General features: G+C 42.5%; 1 protein-coding gene across 1 annotated transcript in view; it reads right to left on the bottom strand.

Annotated features, from left to right (window-relative positions):
- LOC138648128 (uncharacterized) overlaps nucleotides 1-14,245 on the bottom strand; it is a 147,044-nt gene that overhangs the window by 103,102 nt on the left and 29,697 nt on the right. Inside the window, exons 15-17 of the mRNA XM_069737633.1 lie at nucleotides 6,572-6,623; nucleotides 4,364-4,430; nucleotides 3,647-3,869 (exon numbers count right to left, since the gene is read on the bottom strand). Of these exons, the coding sequence (XP_069593734.1) occupies nucleotides 3,647-3,869; nucleotides 4,364-4,430; nucleotides 6,572-6,623 (342 nt within the window). The remainder of the gene's footprint in view (nucleotides 1-3,646; nucleotides 3,870-4,363; nucleotides 4,431-6,571; nucleotides 6,624-14,245) is intronic.

Below are 14,245 nucleotides of genomic sequence, written 5' to 3'. Positions count from 1 at the left end.
GTGAACATGATCATACAGACTTGTTCACTGTGCAAGTAGCCCATGTGTTCCTGTTTCCATAATTGTTCTCTTGTGTCTACAAGACTGGGGAGTTCCACCACTCCTCTTGGGCTATCTGCACAAAAGCTGTTCTACCCTGTATGCACACATGGATTTTTCCTCTCTGAACCCTGTTCACACAGGTTATATACAGATGATCAGGTTTTCAAATACATCAGATAGGGATTGCATACATTAGTTAGGACTGCTCTGATAAGGGTATACCGTGAAGATTGGTAGAGCAGCTTAGTATACATTTTTTGCAAAAAACGTATCAACCAAATACCCTGTTTTTTACATCTTTTACTAGCACTTGCGGATTACTGCAACATTTTTTCAAACTGAGTGTTTTTGGTTTTACTATTCTCTTTTGTGTCTTCAGGTTTCTTGGTGGTGTGTGAACATGATCATACAGACTTGTTCACTGTGCAAGTAGCCCATGTGTTCCTGTTTCCATAATTGTTCTCTTGTGTCTACAAGACTGGGGAGTTCCACCACTCCTCTTGGGCTATCTGCACAAAAGCTGTTCTACCCTGTATGCACACATGGATTTTTCCTCTCTGAACCCTGTTCACACAGGTTATATACAGATGATCAGGTTTTTAAATACATCAGATAGGGATTGCATACATTAGTTAGGACTGCTCTGATAAGGGTATACCGTGAAGATTGGTAGAGCAGCTTAGTATACATTTTTTGCAAAAAACGTATCAATAAAATACCCTGTTTTTTACATCTTTTACTAGCACTTGCGGACTACTGCAACATTTTTTCAAACTGAGTGTTTTTGGTTTTACTATTCTCTTTTGTGTCTTCAGGTTTCTTGGTGGTGTGTGAACATGATCATACAGACTTGTTCACTGTGCAAGTAGCCCATGTGTTCCTGTTTCCATAATTGTTCTCTTGTGTCTACAAGACTGGGGAGTTCCACCACTCCTCTTGGGCTATCTGCACAAAAGCTGTTCTACCCTGTATGCACACATGGATTTTTCCTCTCTGAACCCTGTTCACACAGGTTATATACAGATGATCAGGTTTTTAAATACATCAGATAGGGATTGCATACATTAGTTAGGACTGCTCTGATAAGGGTATACCGTGAAGATTGGTAGAGCAGCTTAGTATACATTTTTTGCAAAAAACGTATCAACCAAATACCCTGTTTTTTACATCTTTTACTAGCACTTGCGGATTACTGCAACATTTTTTCAAACTGAGTGTTTTTGGTTTTACTATTCTCTTTTGTGTCTTCAGGTTTCTTGGTGGTGTGTGAACATGATCATACAGACTTGTTCACTGTGCAAGTAGCCCATGTGTTCCTGTTTCCATAATTGTTCTCTTGTGTCTACAAGACTGGGGAGTTCCACCACTCCTCTTGGGCTATCTGCACAAAAGCTGTTCTACCCTGTATGCACACATGGATTTTTCCTCTCTGAACCCTGTTCACACAGGTTATATACAGATGATCAGGTTTTTAAATACATCAGATAGGGATTGCATACATTAGTTAGGACTGCTCTGATAAGGGTATACCGTGAAGATTGGTAGAGCAGCTTAGTATACATTTTTTGCAAAAAACGTATCAACCAAATACCCTGTTTTTTACATCTTTTACTAGCACTTGCGGATTACTGCAACATTTTTTCAAACTGAGTGTTTTTGGTTTTACTATTCTCTTTTGTGTCTGCATTATACCATATAGAGGACCATGGAAAGTGCATTATACCATATGGAGGACAATGGGGGTAGATTATACCATATAGAGGACCATGGGAGTGCATTTTACCATATCGAGGACATGAAAAGTGCATAATATCATATGGAGGACTATGTGGAGTGCATTATACTACATGGAGGACTATTGGGAGTGCATTGTACTATATGGAGAACTATGGGGAGTACAGAATACTGTGTGGAGGATTATGGGGGAATGCACTATTCTATATAGAGGACTATGAGGCCCATTATACTATTTAGAAGGCTATGTGAGGCCATTATAATTGGAGGGCTATGTGGGGGTCATTATACTGATTGCAAGCAATTATATAGTGTGGGGTCCATTATACTGTTTGAAAGGCTGTGTGGGGGCCATTGTATTTTATGGAGGGCTAGTGAGGGCCATAATACAGTGTGGAGAGATGTGGGGCCATTTTGTAGGCATCATAATTTATGGGGGCAATGAAAGGGGAATCTAGAATTTCATATGAACTCGAGCATGGGAAAATATTGTGAAAAGTTCCCAGGCTCGAGTTCATATGAGTTCATCCAGCAGAGGGTGCATCACCGCGATTCGAGGTAACTACAGTACATTCCCCTGCATTCCATTCATTCACCAAGTTTTACAGCTAGGAGCACAGCTGCATTAGCAGAGCTCCTGGGTGTAAAATGATTTAACCCCTTCAGATGGATTTACAGCGTGGGACAAGACTGAACGACGGAAGGTATGGAATATTGTTGTTTGTTTTTTTTAACTTTATTTCAGGTGACAAGGGTCTTCAGGTGGATTAAGAGTATAATAAAATGTTAAAACACCATGTGTCTTTATTACATTAAAATACTTTTTAATAATGTGTGTGAGTTTTATTAACCATTTCGTACTATTGGATTAATAATGGATAGGTGTCTTATTGACGCCTCTCCATTATTAACCTGGCTTAATGTCACCTTACAATAGCAAGGTGATATTAACCCTTCATTACCCCATATCCCACCGCTACAGGGGAGTGGGAAGAGAGAGGTTAAGTGCCAGAATAGGCTCATCTTACAGATGTACCTTTTCTGGGGTGGCTGGAGGCAGATGTTTTTAGCCAGGGGGTCCTATAACCATGGTCCCTCTCTAGGTTATTCATATCTGCCCTCAGTCACTGGCTTTCCCACTCTGGCGGAGAAAATTGCGCGGGAGCCCACGCCAGTTTTTTCTGCGATTTAACCCTTTATTTTAACAGCTAGAGTACCCAAATTTTGCACACATACACTTCTAACATTAGTAGTGAGGGATATGTAAAAAAAATATGGGATATGAAATGGTTTACTGTATGTAAACCATGTCTCACATCCTGTCGGGTTTGGGAAGGAGATAGCAAAAGCCGGCAATTGAATTACCGGCTTTTCTGCTATCTAGCACTGTATGAAATATACATATATATATATATGTGTCTCACTGACATATATATATATATATATATATATAGATATATAAATTTATATAGACAGTATATATGTTTTAACGAATATTTGAGCCCATGGATCCATTGTATGTCCATTTTGCAAGCCGGCGAGAAAATCTCACATTACGGATGCCATACGGATTACATACGGAGGATGACATGCGCAAAATACGCTGACACACCCTGCCTACGGATGACATATGGATCACTATTTTGGGAACATTTCTGCGTATTACGGCTGTAAAAAACGGACTGTATTTGCCTACGCTGAGTGTGACGCCGACCTTAAACGTAGCTGAAAATTTGCATAAACAAATGCGAAAAAACACACGCTGAAAAAAAGCAACATGTGAACATAGCCTAGAGACTGTAATCATGTACTCAATGTTCTCAACTTTGGCACTGTCTTTTGATTACCTAATTTGCTACAATTGATTTACCTTTTTGCAGGTTGGACACAAAATCTGGAGAAAGCTTGATGGGATCTTCAGATACTGCCCTTATAGTGAATGACTCAGGAGCAGGTCCAGCAGGTCTAGCATTAATGCCATGCTTTTCAGACTCATTAAAACTGTTCTGTTCTGCCAAGATTTCTACTATAAAATCTCCTCCTTCGTTAGTGATTACTCCAGAGTGGATTGCAGCTTTGCATATGGATGATTCCTGTGAATTTTTAAAAAATGTTTATTAATAGTGAAATAAAACAGTAATGTCTTAAAAACGATTATAGAAATTAATGTGTGATATCATGTGTCCTAAAATCCATTGTCCCAGAACTTTCTTTATTTCTCAAAGCTCTCAATAGCTTTCTGTGTGCTCACATTTATTAAGGCTATTTCCTATTTGTCAAAAGCCCTGTAATCGCCATAACTAATGTTTTACTATGTGTTTTTGCAGTTTTCATTTGTAGCTAGAAGTGAGTCTTGAATGAGGAACCTTAACAAGGTCTGAATGTTTTTGTTAAATGTCCTAGATATCCTTATTTGATTGAACTAATATGGGTATTTGATCCACAAAATTATTGTGCGGGCAGGCTGGAGATTTATTTGCCCCCCTTAGTTTTTAAGACAATTTTCCATTCATTGAAGTTAGAATTTGATGACGTTTATGTATTTTTTTAAATGCCTCAATAAACACAATCAATCTTTCCTTCTCACCTTCCTATATATGTCAGTACCCCAGACATAGCCTTGTTCATCGAGACATCCTGGTGGACATGTCAGTCTAGAAAAATAGATATCAAACCAAATTAAATTAATTTTCTTTTTTTTCCACATTGTAGTTAGAAAGTATATATAAACAAAAAATATTGGATTGGACATCCAAGGTTCAAAATCAAGAAAAATATACCAAAAAACCTTGTAGCTAACTGATACTAGATAGAATTACGTTTTTTATTATTAAAAACAACAACAACACAACCACCATACACACAACCGTGCTTAGCTACAACATGACCCTCACACTGTAAATAACCTAAATTACCCTGCCTATGCAGCGGAGGTTGGCACCCTAAATATGTTCGAGATTGGCGCCCCCGCTCAACGGCGGCTGTCCCTTTTTTTCCTGTCCAGCCCCTAATAATAGTGTGATGCAGTTAGATATCAGTCAAACCTGACAGGGAAAAATATGAAAAGGACAGTGATTGCTTTTCAACGTTAATCATCTATAGCAATCAAAATAGACAGTGTGAGGTAGAGTGAATGACAAACTAATATAAAAGTGCAAAATAGTGCATAACATGCATAGAGTACCTCATATAACTGTTCCCTGCTCTGGTAGCCTGCCTAACCGTGGAGGTTGGCACTCTACTGTACAGCGGAAACGGCGCCCCCACTCATCGACGGCTCACCCTGCAAATGGCCCTACAGATACACTGCAGTACAGTGGGCATATAGCTAATATAACCACCACAGCTTTTAGACACAAAACAGATATGAACTATATCAAAAAGAGCACAGTCTAGATAAACGCTTGTGCACTCATATTCTGTTGTTAAAAAAGATAACAGTTAAGTTCAATAAGGTACTCATCATTTGATGTTTCAGAGGATAAGTTCCTCATGCCTCGATGAGCCGTCGATGAGTGGGGGCGCCGTTTCCGCTGTACAGTAGGGTGCCAACCTCCACGGTTAGGCAGGCTACCAGAGCAGGGAACAGTTATAGAGAGGTACTCTATGCATGTTATGCACTATTTTGCACTTTTATATTAGTTTGTCATTCACTCTACCTCACACTGTCTATTTTGATTACTATAGATGATTAACGTTGAAAAGCAATCACTGTCCTTTTCATATTTTTCCCTGTCAGGTTTGACTGATATCTAACTGCATCACACTATTATTAGGGGCTGGACAGGAAAAAAAGGGACAGCCGCCGTTGAGCGGGGGCGCCAATCTCGAACATATTTAGGGTGCCAACCTCCGCTGCATAGGCAGGGTAATTTAGGTTATTTACAGTGTGAGGGTCATGTTGTAGCTAAGCACGGTTGTGTGTATGGTGGTTGTGTTGTTGTTGTTTTTAATAATAAAAAACGTAATTCTATCTAGTATCAGTTAGCTACAAGGTTTTTTGGTATATTTTTCTAGAAAGTATATATACCATATTTTTCAGACTATAAGGTGCACCGGACCATAAGATGCACCCCAAATTTTCAGAAGGAAAATAGGGAAAAAAATTATGTGCCAAATGGGGGTCCATCTTACAGTCTGAATTCAGCTTCCTGGGGGGGTCGACAGCGCTGGTGAAGCGTGGTCACAGGGGGTGTTCAGTGGTCCCAGGCTGTTGCGGCAGGTGTGGTAGCCTCCGGGAAATCCCATCCCAGGCTGGTGCGGCTACTGCTGCAGGTTCGGCAGGTGCAACAAGTGCTGCAGGTGCGGCTGTGGTGTTTTGTGGTGCGGGGGGCTCTGCTGGCACTATGTGAAAGCCCGGAGGCCCCCGCACATCCATTGCTGCGATGCAGTGGCCTCCAGGAAAATGGCCGCCAGGGGCAGCGCATGCTTAGATTGAGATCTCAGCAACAAGATCTCATCCCGAGATCTCGGGACGAGATCTCAATCTGAGCATGCACTACTCCCGGTGGCCATTTTCTCGGAGGCCACCGCATCACAACAATGGATGTGCGGGGGCCTCCGGTCTTTCACAAAATGCCGATGGAGACCCCCGCACCACACAGCACCACTGCCGAACCTGCTGCACCAGCCTGGGAAGGGAGTGTGATCGTCAGACTGGAACCGCCACAGAATCACCCACCTCCGGCTGCCACCACAGTATTTTTAAATGTATTCCGACTATAAGACGCACCCCAATTTTGCCCAAAAATTTTTTGGGAAAAAAGTGCATCTTATAGTCCAAAAAAATACTTACACTGTGATCCTTTCTTTCAGCTGTCTTGCAGTTGAAGAACACCAACTTCTTACTGTGAAAAATGAGACCATTTAGAGAGACAAATTAGCGATACATCAAATATACATAACTGCAGCACATACTATTGATCCAGTTCAATTTCTTATATAGTTATAAGCAGTTGATATCTATCATGGCTTGGATTAATTAGAAAGTTTTCAGCAGAAATCTGGCTTAAAACTGATTGAAACATTGCAACGTTTCAGTGCAACTCGTAGTTGAGTAAAAATGATGTGCTTTTTTTCTATTATAACAGACCTGGCAAGGTCTAACTAACTCTATGACTTACCAACTTAACCCCCCCCCCAAAAAAAAAAAAAGATCAGGTGTGGCTGAACTTGGCAATCAAATTTATCTTAATTTGCTCCACAAAAATGGCGTCAATTACAACAGAAATGAAATACGGTCCCAGTCACATTCCTGTAGAGCATGGAAATTAAAAGATGTACCACATTCCTGAATATTTATAGCAAGTTTATCTGCACACAATGGCTGTCTAAAATAAGCACAGCAACTGTAAGAGGACAGACCTCAATAAAAATCACACTTTAAATAATTATTTATGCAAATATGCTAATGAGATGCTCATTGGCATATTTGAACAGCTATGATATTCTAAAAGAAGGAAACACACAAGCGCTAATATCAAACCCCAAGGTCCCTAGCAGCTGGAGTCAGGGCAGGTAAGTGCCAATCCTGCTATAGAAATATGCACAATGAAAGTTACAACTGAACCGTGCATAAAGGGACCAAAACCACATAAAAAATGAACAAAGCAAATAAGCAAACACTAGTACAGCCACTAAAACTAATATCCAGAGGGCTACTAGGGGCTGGACAGAACCACCCAAGGTGCGGATAGGGCCGCAAAAATGGAACCAAGACAGCTGTGCAGGAATGACTAAATACCTACACTGATAGTACAGTCGGCCCCTTACCAGATATAAAGTATAGGATGGTAAATGTAAAAATATAAAATGGGAACATACAAATGTGGAGCTGGCGGACTTACCGGAACATGGATGCCGCAGCGGCAGCAGAATGGACAGACATGAAGTTCTACGGTGAGAAGCCCAGAACCTCGTGGATAGAATACCGTGCCGGCCAGCAAACCTGGAGGGGCTGCGGCGCTGAGCTGCACCGAGAGGAGGATCAATGAATGGATGCACGTGGGCGCTGTACCGGGAAGCCCTAAGGCGAGAAAGGGCTGAACGCGCAGGCGAACCTGCAGGGGAGCGGGCACAGAATCGCTGTGTGGACGCTACGTAGAGCCAGGGAATGCCCCGGCCGGTGGCGTCCCTGGATACGAGCAGGGGGAAGATGGCCGACAGAAGACTCAGCGTGTGACGTCACAGCTACGGAGCGGTACTGGGACCAGAATTAACCGGCACGGTATTCTATCCACGAGGTTCTGGGCTTCTCACCGTAGAACTTCATGTCTGTCCATTCTGCTGCCGCTGCGGCATCCATGTTCCGGTAAGTCCGCCAGCTCCACATTTGTATGTTCCCATTTTATATTTTTACATTTACCATCCTATACTTTATATCTGGTAAGGGGCCGACTGTACTATCAGTGTAGGTATTTAGTCATTCCTGCACAGCTGTCTTGGTTCCATTTTTGCGGCCCTATCCGCACCTTGGGTGGTTCTGTCCAGCCCCTAGTAGCCCTCTGGATATTAGTTTTAGTGGCTGTACTAGTGTTTGCTTATTTGCTTTGTTCATTTTTTATGTGGTTTTGGTCCCTTTATGCGCGGTTCAGTTGTAGCTATGATATTCTGTTTCTTACTTTTTTTTACCAATGTCAAAACAAGTTGGTATGAATAAAAAACTTTGCTTATACCTTCCGGATCTCCTCCTTTCCATAAGTGCAGCTAGTACATTGTTAAAATCTACGCTTTGGCAAACTACTGTCTGAACGATAGTGTCCTACAGCCACTGGGCCGCAGCTATGTTACATAAGACTTCTACAAGTGTTGTGTCCTTATACCACCGTTACAGGTGAGCTACCCATATCCTCACCCCCCACTCTGTTCCTTATGGTACTATCATATCTGTGTGCCTTTGCCCCATCTAAATCCTTTCAATGAGAAGCTTAGCCGACCCTTGGCATTGCCAAGTAGTTCAGTGCATATTCCCACCAACTTATTTTGCATCTATGTCCACAGCCATCTGAACACTAAGGTTACTATTTTTATTAGTTCTATTCCCTCAAGAAGATGCTGTGCTTGGTTAGGAAAGGCCAGAGCAAAGTCTCCCCCCTCCACCGCCCGTGGCATGGGCGGAGGTCGGCATGACAATGGGTTGGAGAATGTGAGGAGCATTAAGTTAGTGGGGTGGGTCTGGGTTGGGGCATTTATATGGCCATGTAAGGGGAGGGGTCCCACACTTTCCTGCTCACAGTGAGTAAAAGCCCTGATTTTTTACAGTCCAGTGTGGATGATAGTGACAATTCTCGGGTCATGGTGGCTTTTGGTGGCTATGGGGGTCCTTGAAAATTATTCTAAATTGGTCTGGGGGATCCATTGGGATATGTGTGAGGGGGTGGTATGTCACCTCAGTTGCGCCCTCTCCCCTTTCAGTGTGACCCCCTCCATGCACTCTTATGTACATATATTATGTGCTATGTTTGTAATGTCTGAAAATGTTTCCTGGAACTTGGAACAGGGCCTTCGCTGAAGGGATCTCCGGTGCCCAGATTCCAGCAATTGCACTACTGCGAACTTCGGCTGCTGTTTTTGCTGTGGGTACGGCCACTGCCAGAGTCAGGGAGAGACCAGGAAGCCAGTGGTAAATTTGTCTTTTTGTCCACCTTTCATCCGTGTTCAATAACAGTTATTTTCCCTGTTGGAGTGCAGCTGCCTTCCGGATTTTTATTTGCCTGGACTACGGTGACCAGAGAAGAGAATGTAACTCCTGGGAAAAGGCTGTGACAGCCCAGTATTGCATGTGCGTGTCTGTGAACTGTGCTTTGCGAGTGAACTCGACCAGGATTCCCTAATTAGAAATAGAAGATGGTTTTTGATCTGGTGAATTCTGGGGAGGTTTAAGGCAATGGATTGTCAGATTCCCGGGAAGTTTAAGTGGACTATGGAATCCTTTGGGTTATGGTGCTCCTGAGCCAGTGGGCTAACATCTGGGAGTAATTATGGTTTAATTATATTCACAGTTTATGTTTTTGGTAATCACCAGATTTTGGGAGCTTCAAGGACCCTGCCAGCATTATATTAACTTGGATTTAATATTGCATGTTTGTTTAAATAAAAGCTGATGTGGCAAAAATTATCCAAAACTACGGTGTCATTGTTTTCATTTGGTGTTACAATTGGGGGAGGTTATTTGGGGTAAGGGATGAGGAATTCAATTATGCGGTTTATCCCACCGGAACATCGACTATACCAGTGTCAAGAACAAACTATTTGTTTGCTGACAAATTCCCTCTGCTTTAGACAATGTTCTCATCTGTGTCATAGTTTCTGTATAATAAGAACCACATGTAGTGCTGGATGCATGACGCATTGGACACCAGTGGCACAATACATTTACATAAAATTGGATTAATTGGCTTCAGTCATGGTGTCCGTTATCTTTCCAGAAAAATTGGCACTTTATGAAGCACTTGAAAATGATCAGATCTGACAGAATGTACAAAGGTTTCTGACATAGATAAGAACAAATCATTAGTTTACTCAGTGAAAGGGCTATTAAGGCAAGTGGAACCTGCAAGCATTATTGCACATGTAGACCATTGAATGCTCTATTACTTTGCTGCTACAATTCAATTTTTCCCACCATAGAAACTGGTGAGTGTTAACTATAAAAACACATATTGTAAAATTGTTTATAACTATATAAAGAACACGATTTCTATTGTGAGATTTGTTAATAGATTCTTCATTGATAATAGTATTGGGATACTGTCAAAAACATTTAGCAAGAAAATGTATAATGTCATAAAAAGACCCATAGTCCAATTGAAATCCACATTTACAATGAAATATCAGTTCTGCCGTGTTGCTAAAATAAGTAATGTTCATTTGTCATTTATGAGGTATGTGAAGAATATTGGAGAAATAATTTCATGTCAATCATTTGCATATTATTTGGCATGGGATTATAAAACCCCCTTCCTTCGTGCACCTGTAACAGGACACCTAGATCATTAGGTGGTCAAGCCTCAAAAGGCTGTGAGTGACAGATCTCACACCTTGAGCCAGCTAAGCCCAGGACAAAAGGCTTGCACTATGGTGTCCATGCAGTGCAACTGCTTTGCTCATACAGCTTGGATTTAATAAGGAGAATATGTACATACTAGCCTGTTATGATCTGGTGGTTTTAGGAACATCATGAGACAAGCTCTGAAGGAGGTGGTATCTGTACTGACCGCAAACCCTGAACCTAGCAGCGCAACTAAAAATAGCCGTGGGGGGTACCTGACGCTCCCTAGACCCCTCGGCACAGCCTAAGATCTAACTTCCCCTAAAGATGGAAACAGGAAACCTATATTGCCTCAGAGAAAATCCCCAAAGGAAAGATAGCCCCCCACAAATATTAACGGTGAGAGGAGGGGAAAATAACATACGCAGAAATTAAATCAGATTTTAGCATAGGAGGCCAGTCTAACTTGATAGATAGGACAGGAAAGGATACTGTGCGGTCAGTATAAAAACTACAAAACAATCCACACAGAGTTTACAAAATCTCCACACCTGACTAAAGGTGTGGAGGGTAAATCTGCTTCCCAGAGCTTCCAGCTAACAGAAAAAAATCCATACTGACAAGCTGGACAAATATAGAATGCACAGAACAATAAGTCCACAACATGTGGACTGAAATGAGCAAAGCCAGAACTTATCTTTGCAGAACTGGTCATTGGTCAGGAAACCAGGAGAATCCAAGCAGAGATGTGAATCCAGCCAGGAAACATAGACAAGTGGCACAGGCTGAAGAAAGAGCCAGACTTAAATAGCGGACGATAAGTGGAGGCAGCTGATGACAGCTAACTCCAAGGAGCAGCCATACCACTAGAAACCACAAGAGGGAGCCCAAGAGCAGAACTCACAAAAGTGCCACTTACAACCACCGGAGGGAGCCCAAGAGCAGAATTCACAACACTAGCCACACACCGGTTACATTTTTGAGCTCTGTGGAATGGGCCAAAAGTCTTCCAGGGTCTTGATCCATTCTAGGAAAGATATGTATAATGGCTAGTAGGAGCCAAGTAACAAAGCTGTATTTGTTCTCAATTGCAGGATCCAATGGTGCCAAAACCGCCTCCCTAGTACCGTCCATTAAGTAGTTATGACTAGTGTTGAGCGATACCGTCCGATACTTGAAAGTATCGGTATCGGATAGTATCGGCCGATACCCGAAAAATATCGGATATCGCCGATACCGATATCCGATACCAATACAAGTCAATGGGACATCAAGTATCGGAAGGTATCCTCATGGATCCCAGGGTCTGAAGGAGAGGAAACTCTCCTTCAGGCCCTGGGATCCATATTAAAGTGTAAAATAAAGAATTAAAATAAAAAATATTGTTATATTCACCTCTCCGGCGGCCCCTGGACATCAGCGGGAGGATCCGGCGTCCGGCACGGCTTCTTTCTTCAAAATGCGCGCCTTTAGGACCTGTGGAATGACGTCCCGGCTTCTGATTGGTCGCGTGCCGCCCATGTGACCGCCACGCGACCAATCAGAAGCCGCGACGTCATTCCTCAGGTCCTAGAAGGCGCTCATTCTAGGACTTTAGCTGAGGAATGACGTCGCGGCTTCTGATTGGTCGCGTGGCGGTCACATGGGCGGCACGCGACCAATCAGAAGCCGGGACGTCATACCACAGGTCCTAAAGGCGCGCATTTTGAAGAAAGAAGCCGTGCCGGACGCCGGATCCTCCCGCTGATGTCCAGGGGCCGCCGGAGAGGTGAATATAACAATATTTTTTATTTTAATTCTTTATTTTACACTTCCGATACCGATACCCGATATCACAAAAATATCGGATCTCGGTATCGGAATTCCGATACCGCAAGTATCGGCCGATACCCGATACTTGCGGTATCGGAATGCTCAACACTAGTTATGACCTATCTTAGGCTTTGGAGGTTTTAGCTGCTAGTGGCAAGGTGAGAGGATTTAGGTTTAGCCCAGAGAATATGAGGTAAGTAACCCAAAGGAAATAAATGCTTGTGTACAGCATGACCCATTGCTTTTTCTCTGGGGAGGTCATGATGACTCATCGTTTGGGGAGAAGTCAATTACCAGAGGGGAACATAAGCATCCCATGTGGCAGCCCCTCACCAGCAAGCTAGGCCTTTCATCTAATTGGTAATTGACTCATAATTCTGCATACTTTTGTACTACAACTACTTGTATTTGCATATCTAACCATTGTATATTTATCACCATTGTGTATATAGTGTATTGTCTAGTGTGTCCCAAAGGTGATTAAATACATGATTTAACTTTTGGCTGCTTTTTTAACGCAATACATGCATCCACACGTCTGTATTCTCAGCTTAACTCTCCATGCTACAGGGGCTGGTTTCTGGGCTGATATAATCTCATTAATGGACCTGACTTATATCTAATGAGAAAGTGGTGGAAGTCCTACCAGGCTGACCAGGTGCTTTTTCACTGGTGCTAGTGAAGGGGCGTATCAGCCTGTCAGGGTTGTGTGTGAGTGTGGTGTCACGTCAATGAGTGCGAGGACAACATCCTTTCACTTCCCATGCCTCGCTGGATATGTGTGGACAGGGAGTGTCAGTGTAAATCTGTACCAAGCTGATCTTATGTGTCCCCAGAGTGTGAGGAATGTCACATTGGTGAAAGTGGGGCAACTGCACTACGTGATCATTCTGCCGTAATATTGATGTCAGGCAGGGTAGCGAGGTCCAGGTTCATCACAAGGTTAATATCATTAATTGAAGTTTTAGATATGTTTCAGAATATGCTATTGCACAATCACAGGGATAATTGGTATATTACAAGTTGTCACCTATCAACATTATAGGTGTTCACCTCCAGAGACCCACACCAGTCATGAGAATGAGAGACTTGTGTTCTCCAAATTCAGGTGGTAGTTATGGTATGCATGTGTGCTGCCTCTTCATTCATTCTCTATAGCAGGGGTAGGGAACTTCAGGCCCCAGGGCCATTTACAGCCCTCGATAACCTTTTATCAGGCCACCCGAACAGATTTTGAGAGACCGCATTCTTGGGCAAGGAGCTGTATTGCTGTAATGTGCTGTATTGATGTAATTGCAACAAGCTCTTTAATTTCTTCTTGCTCTGTTAGCACACACACGGTGTTCACTACTGAACATTAAAGGGCATGCAATGAAAGATTACATCCTGAAACCAGTGCCAGAGTCAGGATGTACTCTGTGGGTGGAGTTTGTTCGGCCCCCGAAGAATGGTATAAATATCCAAATGGCCCTTGGCAGAAAAAAAGATTCCCCATCCCTGCTCTGTAGCTTAGCTACAAATAGCTTTGCGTACAGAGCTTTACAGATATAATGGAGCGACAGCTCACACTCAGTACTCCATTAATCATGTGGACACAGTCTGGATTTCCATAGATCTACTTTTTGTCATCTAACCTGTCTGATGAATAGGTGATAACTGGAAATAAGT

This window comes from Ranitomeya imitator, chromosome 8 (genome assembly GCF_032444005.1).
Source record: "Ranitomeya imitator isolate aRanImi1 chromosome 8, aRanImi1.pri, whole genome shotgun sequence".
Taxonomy (NCBI): Eukaryota; Metazoa; Chordata; class Amphibia; order Anura; family Dendrobatidae; genus Ranitomeya; species Ranitomeya imitator.
The sequence above is the reverse complement of the archived record's forward strand: the minus strand, read 5'-3'. Positions and strand labels throughout refer to the sequence as shown.